Source organism: Periophthalmus magnuspinnatus, chromosome 19, assembly GCF_009829125.3.
Source record: "Periophthalmus magnuspinnatus isolate fPerMag1 chromosome 19, fPerMag1.2.pri, whole genome shotgun sequence".
Taxonomy (NCBI): domain Eukaryota; kingdom Metazoa; phylum Chordata; class Actinopteri; order Gobiiformes; family Gobiidae; genus Periophthalmus; species Periophthalmus magnuspinnatus.
This window is the reverse complement of record NC_047144.1, coordinates 6,930,396-6,955,436: the sequence shown is the minus strand read 5'-3', so window position 1 is coordinate 6,955,436 and position 25,041 is coordinate 6,930,396. Positions and strand designations below refer to the sequence as shown.

The 25,041-nt window shown below is 39.3% G+C and overlaps 3 protein-coding genes across 5 annotated transcripts; 2 read left to right on the top strand and 1 right to left on the bottom strand.

The window, feature by feature from the left end:
• Nucleotides 1-72: 72 nt before the first annotated feature.
• Nucleotides 73-2,787, bottom strand: zgc:92313 (uncharacterized protein LOC436869 homolog). Its single transcript, XM_033984635.2, has 6 exons — nucleotides 2,448-2,787; nucleotides 2,150-2,262; nucleotides 1,973-2,052; nucleotides 1,469-1,740; nucleotides 943-1,103; nucleotides 73-707 (listed from the first exon to the last, which is right to left on the bottom strand). The coding sequence occupies exons 1-6, from the start codon at nucleotides 2,485-2,487 to the stop codon at nucleotides 447-449; spliced, it is 927 nt and encodes a 308-aa protein (XP_033840526.1). The 5' UTR covers nucleotides 2,488-2,787; the 3' UTR covers nucleotides 73-446.
• A 1,692-nt stretch (nucleotides 2,788-4,479) lies between these two features.
• pax10 (paired box 10) lies at nucleotides 4,480-13,128 on the top strand. Of its 3 annotated transcripts, none has more exons than XM_055229657.1 (10): nucleotides 4,480-4,654; nucleotides 6,661-6,876; nucleotides 7,752-7,858; nucleotides 8,513-8,714; nucleotides 9,283-9,471; nucleotides 10,807-10,889; nucleotides 10,983-11,139; nucleotides 11,237-11,310; nucleotides 12,306-12,435; nucleotides 12,533-13,128. In XM_055229657.1, exons 4-10 carry the CDS (start codon nucleotides 8,609-8,611, stop codon nucleotides 12,631-12,633), a joined length of 840 nt encoding a protein of 279 aa, XP_055085632.1. In that variant the 5' UTR covers nucleotides 4,480-4,654; nucleotides 6,661-6,876; nucleotides 7,752-7,858; nucleotides 8,513-8,608; the 3' UTR covers nucleotides 12,634-13,128. The 3 variants fall into 3 exon arrangements, with proteins under 3 accessions (XP_055085632.1, XP_055085631.1, XP_033840821.2); XM_055229656.1 differs by having other exon boundaries at nucleotides 8,440-8,714; nucleotides 12,533-12,891; XM_033984930.2 differs by lacking the exons at nucleotides 4,480-4,654; nucleotides 6,661-6,876 and having other exon boundaries at nucleotides 7,308-7,858; nucleotides 8,440-8,714; nucleotides 12,533-12,891.
• A 2,763-nt stretch (nucleotides 13,129-15,891) lies between these two features.
• Nucleotides 15,892-23,270, top strand: mmp25b (matrix metallopeptidase 25b). The gene is made up of 11 exons (XM_055229655.1): nucleotides 15,892-15,943; nucleotides 16,046-16,138; nucleotides 16,986-17,118; nucleotides 17,199-17,340; nucleotides 18,535-18,839; nucleotides 19,341-19,523; nucleotides 19,688-19,766; nucleotides 19,892-19,974; nucleotides 20,045-20,197; nucleotides 20,532-20,825; nucleotides 21,136-23,270. The coding sequence occupies exons 2-11, from the start codon at nucleotides 16,058-16,060 to the stop codon at nucleotides 21,393-21,395; spliced, it is 1,713 nt and encodes a 570-aa protein (XP_055085630.1). The 5' UTR covers nucleotides 15,892-15,943; nucleotides 16,046-16,057; the 3' UTR covers nucleotides 21,396-23,270.
• The last annotated feature ends 1,771 nt before the right edge of the window (nucleotides 23,271-25,041 follow it).

The window sequence follows — 25,041 nt, the reverse complement described above, 5'->3', positions numbered from 1 at the left end:
TGGTTAGCTTTTTAAATTTGAGATGCCAAGTTGTCTTGCCTAATAAATCATTCATCATCAGCTGTGTGTTAACAAGGGACTTTTTCTGAAATATGGCGAGACAAGATATTACATGAAATGGATAACCACATAATTCATGTTCAAATAATACAATTACAGAAATCATAAATGAATGAATGAAATATTTTCTTTAATATAAAATTATAAAACGTCTAGCAATTAAGATTTTTTTTTTTTTACAAAATACACAATTTATTAATTTTACTCATTTTATAAAGCATACATCAACTTACATGTTAGATTATTACAAACATCTAGTGATTATAATACAGTTAGTGTTCATTATGGCTTTGTGCTCTGATTAACAAAAAGTGGACTAAAATCTTTAAGTCCTTGTGGAGTTTCACCTTCATTAACCGGTCTAAGAAAAGTCTGAGTTCTGAGTCTTATCTGGAAAGGATGGTCAGGAGGGTCAGGAGGGTGGTGAGGCAGCCTAACAAGACCAACGTGCTTCCACCCATGTGATTACCTCGGCCGTACAGCTGCACCTCGGGCACGGTCCTGAGGATGAAGCTGCTGTAGCTGGTCAGTCTGGAATACACTCCTGGTTGGTTTGCATGAGCACAGCCCAGTCCAAAGCTCACCACACCTGCCTGCACCCATGTCCCATTCACCATCTGGCACACCAGAGGTCCCCCTGAGTCGCCCTGGAGAGACACAACATGCACAAACATTCAAATAAAAACTAGCTGGTTTACACTGCATGGTGAACTACTTTTCTGCAGTTCTAGTCAAACATGAAACAAAGTATGCAGAGACAAGACATGAGTTATTTTGTGACTGGCTGATTTTAAGAGTGTACTGTAATATAATACCAACACATTTGGTAATTTCCCTTCAGACTAAGGGAATGAAGTAAATTGAAAGTAAATTATTTAGTACCTGACAGGAGTCCTTGCCCCCCTCCTGATATCCAGCACAGATCATGTCATACAGTATGTCGATCTGCTCCTTTTGGTTTAGGTTGTACATTTCCTGACATGAACTCTGGGACAGGATTGGTACTTTAACCTCCTGCAGAGTACCTACTCCTGGAAGAGGGACTAAAGGGGAAGGGACAACACAATAGAAAGTGATAAATTTCAAAAAGACACATCGTACCTTCCCACAAAATTAAAAAGACTTAACACAAATAATTGTATTTTTAAGTTTTAATAACAATACTACAAGTTTTAAATATTTAAATATATTATGCGTTGTGTCGCTAACAAGACAACAATAATTATAGCTTTCCTGAGATCATTAAACCGGTTTCAGTGCATCTGCTAAATACCTGCCTGAATATGACAACATGTGCAAAAAAATATCCAAACTGTTATAGTTAAAGAATGAATGAATACAGTTAAAAGATTCAGACAAAAGAGCTTTATGGTCAATAGAAAGGTTATCATAAACATGACTTGCTCACCATCGTCTCGGATGTTGCCCCAGCCAGTCACATAGCACGTCATGCCACTGGGGAAGAGCGTCCCAGAGGTGGGTAGGCACACAGGGTGGACATAATCTGACCAGGTGACCGGGGTGGACAGCTGTAGTAGAGCCATATCCCTCCCACTGTGGGGCTCTGTGTAACCATCAGGAATCACAACCCGACGTATTTGATGAAAAGACTCGTGCATGTTAATGCCATTGAGCTGGTAGCGGCCAACATATACGACGTGGGAGCTTAAATCTGATGGACTGAAGAAAAACAACATGGAAACTGAAAAACTTGCTTGACTAGAAAGCATGGGATCTGATATTTGAAACCATAACTTGAGCCCTAGTCTGAAAGATTAGGAACTTCATACCTGCAGCTTAGATAGAGCTATTTAGTAAGAGGGAGTGACCTGTGTCATTTCAATTATTGTGAAATTGCCTCTCATCTCAACAGAAAGAAAAATACAGATTGATGGGCGACTGTCTTACTTACTTTGGAAAACAATGAGCAGCTGATAGGACCCAGTCTTGAGCAATTAAGGAGCCTCCACAGATGTGTCCCTCTGTTGTTTTCTAAGAGGAAAAACATGGTATAAAGCATTTCCGCTGCAGGGCAAACACCGTTATGACAATCCTACACACAAAAGACACAGCCCTGTTATTTAGTTACCTGTATGTCCACCTGCCACGGCCATTTCCCTTCTGTGGCAGCCGACCCTCCCACAATCCTGTTCTCCGCAGCAGGTGGTCGGCCACAGCTTTGCGCAGAAGCCGACCAAAAACCTGCATTTAAAGAATATTTCACATTTAGTCAATAAGATGTCAAGAAACAACCAGCTCCTTAACGGTGTAGGTGTGGTGTAGTTGTATGATGGACCTGCCTTTAGAAATCAACCAAATTAGAAAAGCTACGTTTTTTTTTGCGCACGACAGAACAAAACATGGCGAAAAAGAGAAACTGAGCTCACCTGAAACGATCCAAATCACGACAACAGATGAGATCTCCATAAACTCTACGATTGTAAAACAAATAACAAACAACAAACAATCCCTTTGTCTTCACCAGGCCAAGGCCCACCGAAACTCGCTGCAACGAAAACCCTGAAACTCCAAAGCTTTCGATCGTTGAGACAAATGACCAAACACGCGTATTCTCTGTGTTTTACGCGTGGCGGGGGTCGTGTCTGGCTCTAATAGTAGATATCTCTGCCCTAAAGGAACAACGGTGTCCGACACGTCATGAGCAGAGTCACACAGCTCCTCTGTACCTGCGCGCTCACCTTTCCCCAATCAGACCATGTCCCACCCTCCGCCACCAGCAGCCAATAGCGTCTCATATACAACACCTCAAACTGAGCTGGTTTTCTTCTGTTATTTGTGACAAGTAGGGCCCTTGGATCAGATCTGGGATTTTACTCACTGATGCGTTTACAGTCCTCATCAGCTTCATGTTTTTCGTCTGCGTAGGCTATCATTTAACCTGTTTATTGTTCTTCTGTAGAGTAGTAGGCCTATCCTTGTGTGTTGTGTAGGCCTAGCATTCATTAGCAAGTTTGTGTACATCTGAGTGGGCCAAGCCTACTTTAGATTTGTATCACCCAAAATATATGCCCGTTTTATTTTCTGCCCTTTTTCAAAATGCCTTTTATTTTCCTCTCATCCTTTCTTACTTCATTGTAAAACAACCTGCAAATGTTAAGATGTTTTGCCTGGCCTTGAAATAAAAAAGACCTATCCATTTTGCAGACCTTAGCTCACTGTGCCTCCAGAAAGTCATTGAAACAATTCAGGTAGTCCTTCTAAGGCCTTGATAATGTGAATATAGAAACCAGTCAGATCAGGATAAATATTAATTTTACACGGTGAGTGTAATCTTGGCCAATAGAAAACTGGTTTTCCTGGTCCTTCCATGTTACTGTTGATAGTGTTTCCACACGCTACATAGCCACTGTCGGATCCTTCTGGAAAACCAGAAGAACCAGAAATAGTGCCAAGAAAGTGTAACGTTTCATTTCACTGAATTCCAGACTGCATTACAGGTCAAAAGACAAACACTTGACAAACACTGATTCATCAGAAATATGAATCATTAGGATATAGCTGTATTATGGCAGACACCATATGTGTCTGCCTAAATTGTGGATGCAAAATGAAACTGGTTCAAGAACTGGAAGCCTATTAATTTCTGGTTAAGTAGCGGTTTATCATTGACTTAGTCCTGACTTAAACTTAATAACTGTATTATTGCATATCTTCCTTTCCTGGCTCCAGAGAGAACATCTCTCATTCTAGTTGCAAACAGTAGAACATGCAATCTGCAACTTGATTCAGGAAGACTGAGGAGGTTCTCAGGGTGAGACAGAAGTGCAAATTAGAGATTGACCGATATGAGTTTTTTCATGGCCGATGCCGATTGTTTAGAATTCAGAGTGACCTATGGCCGATAAGCTCTGCCAATATTCTGAGCCAATATTTTGCCCCAATTTTGATTATTTTCCCAAATTATGCCATTTAAATTTGCTACAAACTCCCCCCAAGCCCCTTTTATAGCACACAATTTTAAGAGAGTTATGTACATTTGTGCAGTTATTTGTGCAGTTATCTCTTCAGTTAAAGTGTTCATATAAAGCTTTGTGTGTGTTTTTTAGGCAGCAGATTGACCAAAACAGAATATCAGCCAATACTGGAGATTTAGGGCCGATGGTCGATATGCTAAAGCTGAGTCCAAATATCGACCCGATATCGGCGAATCATTTTGCTACAGTGTCACTCTTGGGCTAAGCCAAATGTTTTCTGAAGTGGATGATACATTGAAATTGAACTTGTAAACATTTTCAGAAACCCTATGAATATTTGCACTGTATTGTGCAATGTAATATAAGACAGTGAATGCTTGTGTATGTCCATAATGCTGTCTGTCTCTCCCTTCCTCTCTTCCTCTCTCCTCCCTCTCTCCTCCCCTCACCCCACTCCTTGCCCCAGGCACTGTGTCTAGTTTCACAGAGCAATTGAAGGTGACAGGGACAGAGAGCGGCGGAGGGAGGCGGGAGGGACACGGGGAGGACACATCACAGTATCGCCCGCGGCAACACAACAGCAGCGGAAGAGCCAGCCGATGGAGAGACAAAGAACAAAACCCACCCAGAAAAGTACTCAGAGGCAGTGCTATAAACAGGTAAATTAAGTTATTCTCAAAAGTGTACCTGAGTATGTTTGTAGTGGTTTTCCCCTGGGGTCATATTGGGCACTGTTCACTTTTAACACCCGACAGGGGTGTTTCTTGTGCATGCCCACTGTCTCCACCCCCCTGCCCCAACCCCCTCAGTCATAATATATGAATGCATTATGGGCTCCAGTCCGTATAAGAGCAATTATAATGTGCTCCCGTTTGTTTTTATTTTAACAACTTGATGAATATTTGTCATGGCATTGTAACCATGGTGACTGCCTCCACCATTGCCTCACCCCGCCCCTCCCCTTCCCCCCTCCAGCGCTGAAAAAGCAAGGGATGGCCAGAGAGGAAGAGAGAGAGGTGACAGGAATGAACTAACAAGATGCACTATAAAAAAAAGAGAAAAAAAGTGATGTCCTGGAGCTACATGAATCTTTGCAGCGAAGCACGCGTCGGCACACAGAGTGGCTTTGGCATGCATGTGTGGAGGGGGTGGGGGGTACATAGGGATCACATAGGTTAAGCCATATTCACACGACTTGAGCACAATGAGATGTAATCATGATTTTGGAATAAAACAGAAGAGAAAAGATAAGAAAACGGGAGAGTGAACCAATGTTTTCTTTTTGTTGTTTCACTGGGGAGAGGAGCAGTATAGTGGAAATTTGTGGGAAAATCAGGGCTACTTTAAAACAACACGTAAATACAACAAAATACAACAAAAATGTTTTGTGGTTTATACTACATAACTACATAATTACAAAACCTGCATAAATTGCATAAAATGACATATTATTGTTTCCATATTACACTGCATCACGTATCATGATGTATCTGCTCATATAAAAATAATATATACAATGAAAAGCTCAAAACTAAATCCATAGTATGAATGCACAAAAATCTACCAAAATACAAATATAGCGAGTCACACTAATGTTACACAACCACAACAAAAAGCATGTACATTAGTGGGAATGCAACAATTAGTCAGAATAATTGTGATTAGTCAACTATTGAAATATTCATTGTGTTTTGATATTTGTAATTGCTATTTGAACTATAAAAACACATATCAAAAGACATTTTATGACAGAGACAACATCATTATTAAATAAAAACTAAAAAGTTACATCATCAATACTAGGGACGGGATCAGGCACAATGTCCACAAGACAAGTCATGAGACTGAGTCCATGAGAATGAGACAAAACGAGATTTTGACACAATTTGTAATATATAAATTGTGCTCCTCATTGCTTAATTTTGGCCTAAAAATGTGTATGTATTTTATATTTTTGACGTAATCTCTTAACGTTTTTGGAACATAAAGAGATGTAACTCACCTGCAATCAACAATTTGTATATAGTTTAACTGTGAACGCATGAGCAAAAATCTCACAAGATAATTTTCGTCATGTGAGATCTTGTGGCATGAGATCCGTTCCTATTGAACACACTTTATTTATAAATATTCTCTATCTAGAAGCCTTCAGTCTCCATGTTCCAACCTTTTTTGGTGTAATATAAAAAAAAATTGTACAATAGAAATAGTTTGACTTAAAAAATAAATAAATAAACTAATAGTCAACTACTAAAATAATAGTTTGTTTCAGTCAAAGTGTTAAACGTGTGGTAAAATGGTCATATGTTTGAATGTAGCTAATAGTTCACATTTCATTACAATACGGACAATAGCGTGTTGTTTTAGTTTCATATATCCATACATGTGTATTGAAAATCAAATATAAAATATATTAAAATAATAAACATATAATATTGTATTTTATATTCATGTGTAGTGTATAATTTTTATGTAAGATTTTACAGAAACATATTTTTTATTTCTATAGAATTAACAAAACACACAAATATATTATGATTACTGTGAAGCACAAACTCCTAAAACTGTGTTGCTATTGAACCATTTCATTCCTAAAGTAAAAAAAATGTAAACTCCAGGCCTTGTCTATACCTTTTGAACTTGTCATGTCTTTCCTTTCTCCTAGGCACATCTCTGAGGAAACTAACAGAGAAGCAGAGGTGGAGGGGCAGAAGAATAGGCGAGTATGAACGAGAGAGGGAGCGACAGAGAGAAAGAGAGCGCAAAGTCTTGTCAACCGGAAATAAAACAAGCTGGCACCCTCCCCATCCCCAAAGTCACACACTTCCTCCTTTCCTGCTCCTCCACTGCAAATACATTTGAACTACTGAGCCTCTAGTCTGTGAGTGGCTGTTTGTAGCATCATACCTGCGTCATTCTGGCCTCTGCTGGGTCCTTCGTACCTGACAATACTGTGATATTGGGTAAAGGCCTAAAACAAGTGTCAAAGTAAGATAACACAAATAACAATGCAGGCAACTCTAACTCAAATTACTGGATTGAATAAACCCAAATATTCTGGAGTGGAGTAGTTTTACTTTAAACATTAACCATTCTATTCAGTGTCACATTTTTCAGGTACAGTGTATAGGTAGAATGGCCTAATGCATCTGGGTTAATCAATAACATCATGATTTAACATTTAACATAATATGCTAAATGAATATGTCTTTTTGATATGGATAATTTTATCTAGTTTATCTAATGAAAAGTTGTTGTTTTTTTATTGCAAATGATTATTCTTGTTATGAATGAAAGGGGTCAGTGATGAATTCTTAATAATCTAGGTTCACTTGAATGCGGAAGTTTTTACAGTAAAAAAAAATCACTTAATTTTAAGTGAATATTAAAGTGTGATTTGCAGCTAAAATTGAATCCATGATGTATTTATCATCTGCGATCTCTCCATTATCTGTGCTTTCTGCTCTGCTCTGGCGGCCTCCCCTCCTCCTCCTCGTGCTGGCATTAAGTTCAAACTTGACACTGATGTTGACTCACTTTGTCACCCCTCGGTGGCTCTCCTCCCTCCGTCCCTCCCTCCCTCTATCTCTCCCTCTTTCCCTCTCTCTCTCTCTCTCCCTCTCCATCGCTCCGAGGACAAGAGTGCCCGCAGACGCATTTCTCTCCAGAGCCGCCCCCCCTCTCTTTCCCTCTCTCCTACCTCTCTCTCTCACCCTGTCGAACTCCCTCCATCTACACTCTCCTTTACACACACAGCACTGTCAACAAAGCTGGAGAACAAGGGACCAACGGGGAACAGGGGAATCAGGGTCCAAAAGGAGAGCAGCAGACTGGACGTGGCATCAACAACACCTGGATAGTTGGTAAGTTTAGCTAAATTGACTTTCCAACATTCTTACTGATTTCTATGTGTAGTTGCATTTAAATAATGAACATACAGAAACTTCTGAATCGACAAACTTGCATAAAATAAAACACACACTTTTACAGAGTGAAATAAAGTTGTGGATTGGATCTCTGCTTTGACAAACATGAATGAAAACAAACTAACCTTTGACATTGTGTGGGAGTTTGACAGTGCTGCCTCCTGCTCGATGTACTAACCCAGGTAGAGATACTGTTAGTACAATAGTGAGCTCTAAACGTTATAGTGTAAGAAATATTGTCAGGTTTGGCTCATTTTGAGATTGTTCCGCCGCTTATGCACTTGATGCCAGTTTGCATTTAAATTCAAGTGTCTCCTCATGCGTACGTGTGTTCGGGTGCAGGTTTTTCCAACAAGCAAAGACAGAGCTAAAAGCAAGTAGCATAATAAATGGCATTGCTTTCAGAGTGGGTTCTAATGTACCTTCTCTCCCCATGGTATACTAGCATACCAATGTATAACACACGCGTTACGACAGCGGCCATGTAACTAACTCCATTTCTGTCTGTCATGGTGAAGCTAATTCACCACAATGCCAGCCATGTGTGAACTCATGCGATATGTACCCCTCCTGACCCCCTCTCCCCCTCAGCATCACCACAGAAGACGGAGGGCAGAGGAGCACAGAGCCAAAGGTGACACCAGGGCGGGGCGGTTGGCTCTTCTGGCTGGTTTGGACCCTTGGACTATGTATGAGAAGTTAACCATGCTCAACCTGCAGAGCGGCTCCAACTGGAGCGGGCCTAACAACTGGTACCATGACCCCACCAGCGTGCAGACACAACACAGCACAGGTGAGCCTCCCCATGGGCCCTTCACTTCACTCACTATTTGATTTGCATGTTGAGTTGCAATTTACAAGCTTACTTTGATTTCCATATATTATTGTGCAACAAATGTGCTATTTTAATATTTGCCCTGACAATATTTGACTCTGGTGAGTTGAAGCCATGATTCATTTAAATGTAAATAACGTGATGACAACAGTTTTGATGGTTGGTGCTTTGAAATATCACATTGATGCATTGTATTGTTTTGGATATACTGTACACTTTGTTATTATTTTATTATTATTTCACTTTTAAGTTGCTGAATATTCCACTAAAATTGGCTCCTTTCACAAATATGAGCAATGAGTTTATAAAAATACAGACATTTTAATTAATTTCACTTTCTGCACTGTATTGAGATATTTCTAGCATGAGGGCAATTATCAGGAGGTTTAAGTGAACTGGGTGTGTTATATCATCCTTGAAAATGCTTAAACCAATTCATGTTTAGAACAAATCTCAATTCTATCAATGTTACCTCTTTGTTATAAAAGTGCATTGTTCAAGCTTTCGTCTCGTTGATGTGTGCCAGTGTCCGAGGGCTGCCTGCTGGATGCTGAAGGCCTGGGGGGAGAGGCTGCTTCAGGTCGAGCAGGGGCAGGAGGGGTCCCTGTGGATCGGGACGAAGGCGAGGAGTCCCAGCTGAGGCTGCAGCTCAAGAGGAAGTTGCAGAGGAACCGGACCAGCTTCACACAGGAGCAGATTGAGGCTCTGGAGAAAGGTCAGACTGCACGCTCATACACCGCACACTGTACAAGCAACCAATCAGAGCTCCCTACACCATACAGCCTGCCCTGCAGGGCCTTTGCCTTTATAATATGGCATTTGCTCCTTTTGGGGTGGACTAAGGACACATCTACTCTAAAATCAGAGTATCATGTTTTGAGCCAAGAAAAGTTTCTGCAAGAAAGATTCGGTATTTTTGATGAATGAAAACCACAAACAAAGCTAATCTAAAGAGCCCACAGCAGTATGTAAAGCTTCACTACCACAGTGGTGTGATGCAGCGGGATGGGCCTTGTAGCTGAAAGAGGGGGATCACAGAGCCACTCCTGACCAGAGCTGGCTGCAGAGGGCCCCTGAGCTAAATAAGGACGCAATGTCCACTGTGCAGCCGAGTGGAAGTGTATCACTGTGGTCACATTAATGAGTTGCACTGACCTCGTGCGCAGTCAAGGCACAATAACAATCATGTGTTCACACAGACGCCAATTAGAGCCAACCAATTATACCAATTTGTAGGATGCACTTAATCTATAGCCTGCTGTGTTTATGCACATTGAGTTTGGCACATGTAGCCGGATCATAGTGTTGATATTCACAATGTTAACACTTTTGTTTGTTTTTACTGTTGTCACAGACCTGAGCTAAATCCATTATGTCTTTATAATTATTAACAACCTTTGACTTTCAGCTTCATTTGATGACTCATGTCAGTTAGAGTCAGACCAGACTTTGTTTCAACTTGTCAAAAGCAAAAATGTCAGCCGTTTGTCAAGTATAAATAAACTGCCACAATGAGAAATGATCCTGTACCACACTGAATATCATTTATAGAAGCCTAAAGCACTGGAGCACCATGGGCCTTCATTACATTAGAAGTATAGACATACATAGCATATCCATAATACATAGAACAAAACATGGAAGGCATTGTTTTTAGTTGGAGCCATGCTTTCCTCTACTCCTCCTGAAGTTAAGTGCCCAGCCAACATGAATCCTTTCATTTGAACTTTCTGCATGTTCCACAATGATAAATAATTTATATAAAGTGCAACAGATAAATATTTCAAATCTGGTTGTAAGGATACATCTCTCTTCCCCCATTTGTATATTTCATTGCAAGATAATTAGTGATTCTGATATTAAAAAGGAAATGGCCTGGTGTCTGTTAAAAATACAAACATTATTAAGTAATTAGTATACAATATTTGAGACTTAATGAGAGATACACAGACTAATCTCAAAGACTAATGTTAGCAGCGTGCAACAGCGGTTATTGTGTGCTGTTTTCTAGTCACACGGCAAGCTGAATTTAAGTTAATATCTTCCACAGAGTTTGAGAGGACACACTACCCAGATGTCTTTGCACGGGAGCGACTGGCAAACAAGATCGATTTACCTGAGGCCAGAATACAGGTCAGCAAACACTGGATTTAGTCTGAAAGTTGCTAGGTTTATTTGTTACATGTGTCTAGCTTTGGTGTTCTATTAAAATGTGGCACTGGGCAGGTGTGGTTCTCTAACCGAAGAGCCAAATGGAGGCGAGAGGAGAAGCTGCGTAACCAGCGGAGGTCGGGGGGCATGACCTCGTGTTCACAGAGCCAGGCTCCCCTCACCACCTCATTCAACACCAATGTCTATCACCAACAGCACAGCAGCACTTCAGGTAAGATGCTGTCTCTAACATCACTGCCTTAGACCTTCTGTAGCACTGTGTTTATATATTCTCACTGTTTGAAGCCTTTGTCTGTCTGTATCTCCAGGGTCAATGTTGAGTCAAGCAGAGACATCCCTGCCAAGTTACAGCTCTTTGTCTGTGTTCTCGTCTGGAGTACAGGTAGGACATCAACCACTAGGGCTGCAAGATTAATCTCAATCAAACAGAAAGCACATTTTGAATGGATGCAATTAGTAAATCTTAGTGACTGTGATTTTTTAGTACCATTGTTTCCTTCACAAACAACAAAATGTCCTATTCTGTTATGCATAAAAACAGCCAACCCTATAGTTTTAATCTATATTAGTTTGTCAGGTCATAGTTCAGCCTCGTCAATTCTTCTGGACATGTTTAAACTGTGAGCTTTGAACAGAATTCTATTATTAAAGCATAAATCGCAAATCGAATTGGAATCGCAATGCTTGTCAGAAAAATGGCAATCAGATATTTTTTCTAACTTGGGCAGCCCTAAACCACTCACCGTGAATGATCTTGAAACAAAATACAACACTATTTAAAGGAAACAATTAGTGATACCAGGGAAGAGGGCAATGTTTAAATAAACTCTGCTCAAACATACACCTGGAAATGCTCTAATCAAGTGCTTTTTTCAAGTATTACTTTATTACTGCATTACTACTTCTCAAGTTCCGTTTCTGATATGGAACATATCTGTACTTTAATAGTACAGTTTATTATTAGTTTAAGCACTAATAATAAAGGATGTAGTCTTTGCAATAAAGCACACAAAAAGTGTTGGTCTACCACCTCCTTGTGGTCACAGACGATAATACACTAGTAATCGTAATAGGGTTTGATTTTTTTAAACAGAGGTAATAAGAAAAATGTATTTTAAAAATGTATTAATTCTTGATGGCAATAACACAGCAACAGTAGCAGTTAACAATTATTCATGGGTTTCAGCTTCCTGTTACATGCAATATAATATATGGAATATGTATTTTGAGGACTTTTTCCCATTCAAAGTCCCATCTTTTGTTTTGTTTTAAAATATCACTATGTCAGTAGCCCTGAAAACCAGGGCCATATTTATCTGTTGTTTGTTTTCGTTTGTTTATTGGTTAGTTATTTTAATTGTTTGACCTTCTTTACAGTCCATTCCTCCCCAGTCGGCCTCCTCGTACTCCTGCATGTTGCCCCCTTCCCCCTCAGCTCCGCGAAGCTTTGACTCAGCGTACACCTCCTCACATCTGCAGACTCCACCTACAGCTAGCTCCAACACTGGTAACTCTCTTTTCAACTCCAGTCAATATTGTTATGTAATATTGTCCCATAATGTGATCAAACTGTACAATACCCAAATATTTTCTTTTTCTTCCAGGTCTCATATCTCCAGGGGTCTCTGTGCCAGTCCAGGTCCCAGGAGCAGAGCAGCAGAGCATGAGTCAGAACTTGGGTCAGTACTGGGCCAGGTTACAGTGAATGACAGACTGTCGTGGGACAGAAGAAGACAAAGACATGTTTTTAACCGTGTCAGATCATCCTTGGGGCGAGCATGATTAGGCAGGGACAGTGGGAGTGTTTGAGGGGCTGGGTGCATTCATGTTTACAATTCAACCAAGAGCAGCTTTGGTTGTACTTCATGTTACTACAATTTACTGGTATTTGCACTAAATTTAAATTAAATATCACAAACTACTTTCAGAGCTGACCACCACAATTCTCCAGCCTCTCTTGTGTGGTGATGTGTATACTAATGTGGCACATACCGAGTGTCACATATTTCCTCAAGGCTTTTCTATTGTATTGATCTTGAAAGCCCCAATTATTCATTAGGAAAACAAATTAAATCCAAAATGCAGATTTATGGGAATATATGGACTTATGGGGTTCAAGGTGTAAAGTTGGTTATCTGGTTAGCGAATGCATTTTGGGCAGTGAAATCATAAAATTGGATCTATTGAAGGAGTATGAATTAAAAAAAAAAAAAAAAAAGCAGCACCTCCTGGATAATCACCTAATGACATGCAAACATACAATGGAACTTACCGTTGAGTGAAAATAAGTATTGTCCTAATGAGTCCTAGAATTGTAAAGAGAGGCAGGACACTCTAGATGTCTGAGGCAGGAGAAGTTTATTTACCATCAGTCCAGAAACAGGTCACTTGAATACTCAACACGCCACATTAGTATTGGCCATTCAAGCCTGACTATGCTTTAACACAAGGAGGTTTAAGTAGGAGTTAAGTAGGAGAGATAAACAGGCATAGCATAGCTTCTGTGAGATGAGTTGACCAAGGAAATTCATAATGTTAAAAGAAGTACAAATTCTGTAATAGCTATATGACGCCATAACCACAGAAAATGTCATTGATGAACTGGATGTGTCCATGCTAAGACCATTGGGATGCAAAATTTCACAAAAATGAGGGAGAAATATAAAATATTGCAAGATTATTAAAATAAGTGTGGATTAAACAAAACACAACTCCAGAAATGTGTGTGATCTGCAACCTTCTAACATGATTACAAGCTTTGCATAAAATAGGACTTTTGAGCATCTACATTAAGACATATATCTGGCTTTCAACTTTTACTCCTTTAATTTTCAGTGGCATCAAACCAATGACGTGCAAATGCCAGCAGATGTGCGTACTGTGAAGTGAAACCACAGTTTTGTTTTACTTGAGAAGAATATTGTGATAGTCTGTTCCCTCAACTGTGTGAGGATATCTACTGTGAATATTTTTGACTTGCTGATGGCAATCACTTTTACTAAAACTGGGCCATTGTAAAGAGTGTAACTCCTGCCTCTACTAAGTATTTTTGTACAGACTTTTATGGGAGAAGACTGAGCAGGATAGCTGGTAAAACATGGCAAATGTAGCATGTTGCGGACCTAAAGCACAAATTGTATTGATATTTAATTATGGATGCAACATTATAAGAAGAACCAAAAACATTCACATTCTTGTGGTTTGGAACTACCCAGACCAAAGGGTCTGAGCATCCCCAAAAACACCTATGGCGTATTCTCAGTCTACAGTATAATGGGACTTTGAAATATGCAAGAGGAGTGGGTACATATGGGGTTGCGTGTTAGGCAGGGGAATTTAACATTGTGACCATCAGTGAATGATAACATTATGTCCGATCATTGCACACCTCGTGGTCACTTCTTATACTCCACCGACATATCAATAAGCCAATGACAATCAATCATCATTTTATACCAAAAAACTGCTTTCAGACAATCAGTCTAGAGTGGGACACACTGTGCAGCATGACCAAAACCTGACACTAGACAATCAACTCCAGGCCAGACCTCGGCCCATCTGCATTTTAGTCCATAAGGAAACGTATTTATTTGTCTTTTCACTCATTCACATTGTGTTGTTTTTGCTGTATGTGTTGTGTTAGTATTGTATATTTACCAAGCGTCAACCCTTTTGTGATCAAGGCCTTGGATCCCTTTAATGAGAATAAAATGTGTGTATTCAAAACATGACTATATTTTATCTAATTTTGGAAAGCTCACATATTACATTTCTGATACATTAGTAGTAGTTTTAATACAATTGTGTTTTGTTTTTGTTTTTTTGCAACATATGGGGTTTGTTACCTTCTATATTATTTATAACAATATAGTTTGGGTCTAGTTTACACAACGTATAAGACTTTTAAAAATTAAATTAAAAAGTCAGATGAATTCCTCTTAGGTGTTAAGTATTTTAAAGTATAGAATTCTGACAGAAGTAATTAATAGTTTTTCAATGTCTGGCAGATACGGTTAATGCTTACTACCATAAACTTATACATGGATATAGAGTAAAAACAGATGAACACTTGATACTTTGGATGGGCACTTTATATGGGTACTTCATATGGATAATATAGTGGTAGATGGCTCAGTGCAGACTTGGCGGAAACAGGCTGACCATTAGCAGGGTAATGGTCTGACTCACTTGGGCCCTGGAGAGCGGACCGAAATCAAAGACGAGAGAGGAAGAAGGGGGAGAAAGATAACACCACGGTTGCAGAGTAGAGACGGTCACACATGCAAGCACCACGAGGCTGGAAGACGCTACAGTACGTGAGATGGACTTTGCTCATTTACTCTAGATGTATCAGGGGGCCATTACATGTACGTTAGTTATATACATTTTGGAAAGGTTTCTACACCAAACCATATTATTAGTGTAAGAAAAAATAGTATAATAAAACGTGAGGGTTGAAAAGAAAAATGTATAGACTTCTACAAGACAATTTGTTGATGCATGGTGGGATTATAGTAAAAAAAAGATTTAAGTACACTGAAGGATTACCTGATGACAAAGTTCAGGGACGAACTGCTGGTAAAAAGTAAAGTGCCCACTAAAACATTATGTATAACAGTCTATAGAATATATGTTTTCATTAGCTACACATGACCAACTTTATATAACTTCACTGTTAACTTGGATGTATATTAATACTCCTTTTGCACAACCACAATAATGAAGAGGGACTTTTGATCCTGAGTTAGGGTTAGACAATCAATAATTAATGCCATTTTAACCCCATCTGCCAGGTGTCTTAATGATATTGTTGGTTTTTGGTTGTTAATATTCAAGATAAGGTCCTTCCTAACTTGCAAACTACTATTATTGTCAGACATCTGCCTCATACTAAATAAAGACACACTAGAGAGAGATGCCTTATTTGTTACAAGCAGCAGGAGGCGGAGGCAGAGCCCGATCAATGAGCCCAGCCTAGTCTCCAGAGTGCAGCTTCAGAAAGAGCCCAAACAACGGTGAGCTTTGTCTTTTTGTCTTAAAGAGGGGGTGTCTACAGAGGAAGTTGTGAGTAAGTAGCAGACAATAAGAGAAATGTCACAGTATTTTCAAATTATTAGGTAGCGGTCACAATGGAGCTGAGGCCGCTGTGTGTCGTCTTGGTCTTGTGGGGAAGTGTATTGGCGAAGGATGACCAGTATAGTAGAGCTGTGGTGAGTACACTAAATTCATTCATGCAACAAAAAATTATAATAAAATAGAAAACCTGTTCTGACAAGTTTAAAGCTGAATATTTTAAATCATTTATTATGGTTCACAGACACAGAAAAAAATAATATTTGGCTTAATAAATGATTTTTTTTGTATGTGTGTACTGTCCCCATTTTTCAGTCTTTGATATGATACTGAAAAAATGTGCGTGTTATTATTCTATTCTGTTATTACTCTTGAGATCATTAACATTGCGATAGAATTCTTGCAACTCAGCTGGTTTTACTTCACTTTATCTTCTTCTATGAGTCATTAAGAGAAATTCACAACATTTAAAGGCACTTACTTAACTTCCTAACACATGCCAAAATGTAGCGGAAATATTGTAACAGCCTAAAGATATGTTGTGTTTGAGCACAGACCACAACTGAAACATAAAGCTGGTGAAATCAGCTCACACCTTTTCCTGGAGGCAGTGAAACAAGGTTTAAGAACATGCCGTAATATAATATAAAATACAGTGGTGTTAAATCATGAGAAAATGACAGCCTCCATGTAATTAGAGGTGATGTCGATTAAATGGTGTTTTATAGGCCAGACCCCAAGACCCTAACTAACTTCTGCAACCATCATCAGTGTGTGTGATGGAACAAGATAAATATATAAGCTACATTTTGGAAATATTCCCAATTATTCCCCTCATTTTGGAGGTCCTGTATGGAAAATTCCATGTCCACTGGCACAAAATAAAATAACTTAAATATACTGTTGAAGTGCCTAAGTGGCTACTCCATCAGTGGTCTCTGGAGGGCACTGTAAACAACTCCTAACTTTGTGGTGTTCCTATAGGATTGGCTGGGCAGATATGGCTACCTCCCTCCACCGGATCCTCGCACCAGCAGACTGCAGACCAAAGAGGGGATAGAGAAGGCTATCCGGGTTATGCAGAGATTTGGAGGTGTCCCAGAAACGGGGATTCTTGGTAAATTTCATGGTTTATTTTCATCCTCGAATTTCTCTTTTTCTGATTCAGTTTAAACATGATGTGGTTTTGTATTTCAGATGAGAAGACATTGAAGCTTATGTCTGCTCCACGCTGCTCTCTGCCTGATATTGTAGGGAGTGAGGACATGCTGAAGAAAAAGAGGAGGAAGAGATATGCTTTGTCAGGTCTCAAGTGGCACAAGACAGAGCTCACATGGAGGTGTGTTTCCTGTCACGTTACTTGCTCTGTGAGTCAATCAGTTTTCGCAATTGGAAAAGGATCTGACAGCAAATTGGCCCATAAGTTTGTAAGACAAAGAGACTACCCTGGATGCCCTACCAAATGCTCTTATTATGGTAGGCCTATGTAGGTCTTTTATATTGACTTAACTATCTTTCAAATAGTTTGATTTTAAAAGTTTAATCATAAAACTAACATATGATATCATGACATTTCTAATCATTTCATGCAATTTTTACTGTACCATGGCATGACTCACCTGAAAAAGGTCATGAGTCAGAGTATTTCTCTCCTGATGTAGGCCTACGGCTCCAGTGGCCCACATCACTTCTATTTTGTGTGTGCCCCACCCACTTACGGGTTTCACTATTGGTTACCCAAGGCAAAGGCACACATTTACAGAACTACAGTTACACCAAGTAACTGTAATGTCTATTTCGTGTGTGCTCCACCCTCGTCCCTACCGCCTGTGCACAGACAAAACTCATATAACTGTTGTCAGGTAACTATCATTTCTGGAGAACTCCACATGTTTGTTGAGTTTGTTTGGGAAATACAATATTTACACTATTAAATACAGTTAGTAAACGTTTAGGTTTTAGGGTTGGCATCTGTGTTCCCTTTACCCCAGTCAGAAAAAAAACTCTTGTTATCTAGTAGTTCAACTGGTGGAGTGTTTGTCCCCTGATCCGAAGGTTGACTCGCGACATCATTGGTTGAGGGTCAGATCCACTGACCCATAGGTTGGTGGTGCGATCCCAGCTCCCACAGATGAATGCTGCCCTTGTGTCCTTGGGCAATACACTTACCCCACCTTGCCCCCAGTGTCTGTGTACACTGGTGTGTGCGTGTGTGTGAGTGGGTGAGAGTTTCCTCTGATGTAAAGTGCTTGTTAAAGTGCCTTTAAGGTGGAAAAGTTCTATAGCCTCTAAAAATGTGACCGTTTACCATTTACAGGATCTGATGTGTCTAATGAAGCATTTGTTTTTCCATTGCAATTTCCCCACTGTGCATAACCCTGTAAGGATCATTCATTTTAGAGACAGACATTATTATTAATACACTTGCCCCTCTAGTAACTTATCCACTTATAATTTCCTGGTACATCAACTATGGCTGTATCTCCTACTCTTCTATTGAATCTCTCAATAGACTATGCTCTTTGTTTTTCAGCGTCCATAACTACCCATCATCTGCCACGTCTCCCCAAATGAACTCTAGGGTGGTCGATGATATCTTGACCTATGCATTAAAAGCCTGGAGTGATGCAGCCCCTCTGCGTTTCCAGCGGGTGTCCAGTGAGAGTGGGGGTGTGCAAGCAGGAGGCGATATCAGAGTATCTTTTGCGAGTTTGTTACATGACGACGGGTATCCTTTTGATGGAGAAGGTGGAACCCTGGCCCACGCCTTCTTCCCCAGCCGGGACGAGGTGGGGGGAGATACCCACTTTGACGATCATGAAAGATGGAGTTTCAGAGGTACAGTCCGGGGGGAACATGTTTATTTGTTATTCCACAGTCGTCCTGGCAAGAAATGACCTTAACCCATGACCGATATTCATCATCAAGTGTGGAGGAAGTGAAGTGTGCTATGTATAAAATTGTGGGGGTTAAAAGATATAAATATAGAGGCAGATGATTGCAGCATAGGGTAAATATAGAGACCTGCAACACTGATAGGCCTGTTTTTGCTATATATGGTAATTGCAACTTTGTATTTGTGGTTTTGTTTCATTTTGTTTTTTTCCTCCGCAGCTTCCGGTTCACCTTACCCCTTAGTGACTTTTAAAAGCACTTATTGTTTTTTGGAAATCATTTTACCTACAGTTTATTTGTATAGCACAATTAGTACACAAGCTACTTCAAAGTGCTTTACAAAATGAACATTAAAAGAGAAGAGTTCAGTCATATGCACATGCTGGCCTACAAACCTATCTCTATAGTAAACATATTTCTGATTGACACTTGTCTTGTTCCCAGGCGACAGCAGCAGCTCCATAGACTTGTTCACTGTAGCGGTGCATGAGTTCGGGCACGCTCTCGGTCTGTCCCACTCCTCCACTGACCCCTCCATAATGCGGCCATATTACCAGGGTCCCGTGGAAGATATGCTCACTTATCAGCTGGCCATGGACGATAAGATGGCCATTCAACAGCTGTATGGTGAGTAGGGCGCATAAAATGTTCTCTTGAGTCTATAAATGAATTCAGCACTGTACGCTGTGTTTTAAACGTGGAATTCATTGTGTTATTTTACCCTAATTTTGATCACATGAGGCTGCCAGAATATTTGCAAGCCACACAGTACAGAATATGTTTTTTTCCAGGTTTGCGAGACGATAAATCCCCAGACAAACCTGATTTACCACGGCTGCCCAGTCCACCTCCGCCAAGACCAACAAAGCAGTGAGTATTTAGAAACCAGGATTGGATGTCATCTGCAACCGTCACAATTGTTTCTTCTCAATACTGCATTCTAGTGGACTTGTGTCGTAATGCATCTTTCATATGGAATACCTTTTCTGTCACAGTTTCGACACATCTTTTCAAAAACGTTGCCAGGGAGGATTCGATGCAGTGGCCAACATCAGAGGAGAAGTTTTCTTTTTCAGAGGTGAAGGGCTACCTTAACACTGTTTTTTTTGCACATGGCTAAAGTATAAACTCAACTGTTGTCCTTTCAGGTGATGAATTCTGGAGGACCAAACGTGATGGCTCATTGATCTCCCTGAATCCCGCTCGCATCAGAAACTTTTGGATGGGTCTGCCCTCAGGGTCCTACAAGATTGATGCTGTGTACGAGCGCAAGGCTGACAGTCGAATTGTCTTCTTCATTGGTGAGAACGGTTACACACGTCTTGTAAAATCATATTGTAATCATATTTTAGTGTTTATTTCAATATGCACAGGTTCCATACCAGAATTGTACAGTAGTAATCAAAAGCATTTAGTGTTGGTTTAGCACAATCAATTGAACATGTGTAAACTTATCAACCTGGGGCACTAATATCTGAACACATAACAACAATATACATTTGACTTTTAAAGCTATAGTATGTAACTTTTTAAAAATACACTAAGCTTCAGTAACCTCAAATAAGAACAACTAAAGAATATTCAATTTCAGGTTATAACCAGTGCGTGGGTGTGTGTGTGTGTGTGTGTGTTCAGGGTCTCAGTACTGGGTTTTCAAGGACACAGAGGTGATGAGTGGCTACCCAAAGCCTTTATCCGACTGGGGCATGAAGACTAAAAAAGGGCAGCCAGTGGACAAGGTGGAGGCAGCATTTATCTGGGATCATAATGGGAAGACGTACCTGTTCAGTGGAGGAGAGTACTGGAGGTTCAGCGAGGTGCGGAGGGACGGCCAGGTGAGCAGACAGCTGGACGCGGGCTTCCCTCGAGACAGCAGCGTGTGGAAAGGCGTGCCCACAGACATGGATGATATCACCAGCTGGGGAGAAGGTGTGTCATGTGGTAATGAAGCTGGTCTGTTTGTTTAAACCAGACCTGCTTAAAGAATTATCTAAAAGCAATGACTGCAACAGGAACGTCTTCTAATAAAAAATGTATTTAAGATAACACTGCTTCTGGAAATTAGGCTACCCACATTAAAATTATATTCTTTGTCTGAAAGAGGCAAAAATTGCCAGTGTTAATCTTTAAAAATCACATGTAGTTGCCCGTAGGCTATAATGAATATTATTGTAAAATATATAATTTATGGTTTTAATACAGTTATATGTGTGCCTCCTAATTTGGTTTATATCTTTAGGTGATACCTACTTCTTTAAAGACGACCTGTACTGGGTAGTGAAGAGAGGGAGACTGGACAATGAAGAGGTCACTCCCAAATCCATCGGTGTGGACTGGCTCAGATGTCCCTCTCCTACTGCGACCCCTGCTCCACCCAACCCCAGAAACCGCCAAGACTGCAGCTGCAGCTTGCGGGACTCAGCAGCACCTGTGGGGGGTAGTCTGTTCCTCTTGTTCGCTGCTCTGCTCATGAGCCACAAATGTTTGGGAAGCCAGTGAATTTAGAGATTTTCTTCATATTTTTGGGTTTATGAATGACACTCATTCACTGAATGAAATGACATGGGAGTAGATCTAAATTACAATTAGATTACTACAGAAAAAGAAAATGAAATTACAATTTAAAATGTACAGCATATATACCCACATTCACCTGGGAGTGGTACACAATTATGAGCTCTTTACCTCAACACAGCTTAAATCAATTTAGTTAATCATTCACCCCATTAAAACGCAAATATGTAATAGAAACTAATTGTGTTCTGCACTGAGGGTTGGGCTCAAATCAACAGGTCACACAGAATGAACTGAATGCACTCTATAAAACATACTGACATCTGTCAGAGATAGGGCAGTCCTGACAAGTATCAGTAATGTATCAAGAACAAATCAGTTAGGTCAAGATGTAAACATTATTGCCCATGCATGCAGCCTACAGTGAGGTACTCTGCATTTGACCCATTTATTCAGTGCTGCCAGTTTTACAGATAATGAGTCAAAGGAGGCACTATAGGAGGATTAGTGTATCATGCAGAGATTTTTGCTAGATATGTCAAAATGAATGTAATGAATTATGTCAAACATAAGAATGTTTTGCACTATGTAGTTCATCTCGGGAGACAGACTAGTTTGATTCTCCTGCTCTATTGTGCAAACTTGAATCAAAGTCATTACAAATCTCAGCACCCATCTCAAGGGCACAGTGCATATTTTTGGTTATGGGTTTTATCCAGTTTTATATTTGAATACAAGAGATAACTTTAGACATTATTTAATTATAAAATAATAAAAAGTAAGTGTTGGACTAGTTGGAGTTGCAGTGCTTTTGGCTGGGTTGTGACCGGCTGATACAGCTGCAGATTTCTGTACAGAATTCAAAACACTGAAAAGATCAATCTGGAAAAAAACTGAAATGAAATATTTTAAATTTATAGAATGATGACAGCACAAGTTCAAAGCATCTGTCTTGGTATGAAAAGAATGACTTGAACATCAAAGTGGGACAAGCGTGTGAAGTGGTTGACAATAAGTTTGATTTATGGACTAGTTGAAAAGGTGGAAAAACATACATCCTGGCAATGAGACAAAATTGTACACAGTAAAATGTTAATCATTATTAGATTTACCAGAATAAAAATTGTTCAAAGAGACTGCATTATTTTAGATGAGTTCTTCTTCTTGAGTCTTGTGGTTAGACAGGACGTGCCAGGCTGCAGGTGTATTCTGGTTCTGTGTAATTAACTGTGCCTTATTAGGTAAGACTGTTTTGTTGTGTATTATAATTATTAATTAAAACAGCAGAAGATTGATGACTCTGTCACATGAGGTAGCTAGATAAAATCACTGAAGTCATTTCAGTGGAATAGTTTCTTGTTACAATTCCACACCACTTGAACTGGATGAAGTCTGTTAGGCTCAGGACATTTTCCCACAAACAACATTTCCATAACATTTCAACTTAAAATGCAATATATAGTAGGCTAGATTAGAGAAAAGCAAAAAAGAAACAATCATGGGCTGTGGACAATGATAATGTTTCCTTGCAACACAAAATACAAAAACAGATTGAAATAAAATAACTTTTTTGTAATTTATTTTGGGTCATTTTCATAATTTTATTTAAAGGTGCACTATTTATATTTTCTGTTGGCAGGCACCATTTGTTTCTCCATAGAGTTATTTGATTTTCATTTGATTTCATTTATTTGATTACAGGTATGTTCAATGTTTCATGTTTAATATTGTTTAATGTGAGGTCACCTACATATGGAGACAGATAGGACAAGATGCACAATACAATCCCATTTCAATTTAATTGTTGGAATTATTGCAAGTCAAATTATCCTAATAAATGTTGACTATTATTGTTAACCAAAACAGACTCAAGTCTGCATTTGTATCAGTCTATTTTTAAGTATAATCTTTTATTTAAGCTTATTAGTGAAAGCAGATGTATGAGAAGACCACAACAAATGCTGTTTATTTATTTATTCATTTATTTATTCTGAAGCAGCTCCAGGCTTTAAAGGTGCACCAATTCATTTTTTAAGGTGGAAAGTTTGCTACTTATCTCCATGGAGATATGATTGCTTTGTCTGGAATATTCCACACTATAGTTACAGTTGAAACCAGAAGTTTACATACACTATGTAAAAAGACACATACACATTTTTTCTCACTGTCTAACATGAAATCAGCCTAAACGTTTCCTCTTTTTGGTTCATTAGGATTACCAAAAGGACATCTATTTGCTAAATGCCAGAATAATGAGAGATTTCTTTTCACAGATTTTTAAAAATATTTTTTCATGACTTTCTTCAATGTCAGACGTTTACATGCAGTAAGATTACTATTCTTTTAAACAATATGGGAAAACCCAGATGATGATGTCATATTTTTGGAAGAACATTTCAGTTTAAAGACACACCTGTGGATGTACCTGAAGGCACACCTGAAACGCACTGCTTCTTTGTGTAACATAATGGGAAAGTCAAAAGAAATCAACCAAAATTTCAGGAAGAGAACTGTGGACTTGCAAGTCTGGTTCATGCTTGGGTGCAGTTTCTAGATGCCTCAGTCCTATTGAAAATTTATGGGCAGACTTGAAAAGGCATGTGCGAGCAGGCGGCCTACAAACTTGACTCAGTCACACCACTTTTGTCAGGAGGAAAAGGGCAAAATTCCTGCCAACTATTGTGAGACTCTTGTGGAATGTATCCAAAACATTTGACTATTTTTAAAGTCATACAGTTCTAAAGGCAATGGTACCAAATACTGATGAAATGTGTGTAAACATCTGACTTTGAAGAAAGACATGAAAAATAGTCTTAAAAATCCTTCTTTCATTATTTTGGCATTTAGCAAATAGAAATATTTTAGGTAATTCTAATGGACCTAAAACAGGAAAAGTCTGACTTCATGTCAGAAAGTGAGAAAAACAAAACACATGTGTGTCTTTTTATATAGTGTATGTAAACTTCTGGTTTTAACTGTATCTATCTCTATGAAGACAAACAAAGCCACTAGTTCACAATTACGGGTCAGATCTGTGGAGAGGCGGTCAGAATGCATGTTTTTCAAGCTATTTTTGAGCAATAAATGCATTGAATAAATGCAAGGTAGATACGTTTAAAGCCATACTGTGAAACATTCAAGGCAAAGCAAATTACATCTTCATGGAGGCAAGCAGGTGGTGGACCCTTTACCACAAAGGTTACATAGTATACCTTTAAAGCTTGTTGACATTCTTTCTTTTATCTCAGAATCTCAAGATGTTTTAGGTAAATTGCTGTGAACTGGTCATTTATCCTGCACAAACAAAGAGCTGTCTTATTTTTCCCAGCTCCACACTGACTGTATCTGTACTGTCGGCCTAAAATGCTTCACTGGAGCTGACAGGTTGTTGATGGGAGTTCAAATCATGGTGACTCTGCTTCTTTGTTTCTTTGGGGGATATTTTTACTTAATTAAATAGCTAAAGTGGTCAATAATGTTCAGCAGTCATTTCAAGCACGACAAATGTGCAATGACCCTACAGAAAAAAAGGAATCTTATTGTAAAATACATGCGCACAGTCAAACTTTCTCTTTATCTGACACTCACATAGCTCCCTATTCACTGTCATTTATTAAGTTCACACATGAAT

Coding starts and splice junctions, on each gene's coding strand:
- zgc:92313 (XM_033984635.2), bottom strand. CDS start 2,487: ATGGAGATCTCATCTGTTGTCGTGATTTGGATCGTTTCAG. Junction 1,104..1,468: donor GGGCAACATCCGAGACGATG/GTGAGCAAGTCA, acceptor CTTCCCCTTTAG/TCCCTCTTCCAGGAGTAGGT. Junction 708..942: donor GGGGCAAGGACTCCTGTCAG/GTACTAAATAAT, acceptor GTGTCTCTCCAG/GGCGACTCAGGGGGACCTCT.
- mmp25b (XM_055229655.1), top strand. CDS start 16,058: ATGGAGCTGAGGCCGCTGTGTGTCGTCTTGGTCTTGTGGGGAAGTGTA. Junction 18,840..19,340: donor TGAAAGATGGAGTTTCAGAG/GTACAGTCCGGG, acceptor TCTTGTTCCCAG/GCGACAGCAGCAGCTCCATA. Junction 20,198..20,531: donor TCGAATTGTCTTCTTCATTG/GTGAGAACGGTT, acceptor GTGTGTGTTCAG/GGTCTCAGTACTGGGTTTTC.
- pax10 (XM_055229656.1), top strand. CDS start 8,453: ATGCCAGCCATGTGTGAACTCATGCGATATGTACCCCTCCTGACCCCC. Junction 11,140..11,236: donor ACAGCACAGCAGCACTTCAG/GTAAGATGCTGT, acceptor CTGTATCTCCAG/GGTCAATGTTGAGTCAAGCA. Junction 12,436..12,532: donor TACAGCTAGCTCCAACACTG/GTAACTCTCTTT, acceptor TTTTTCTTCCAG/GTCTCATATCTCCAGGGGTC.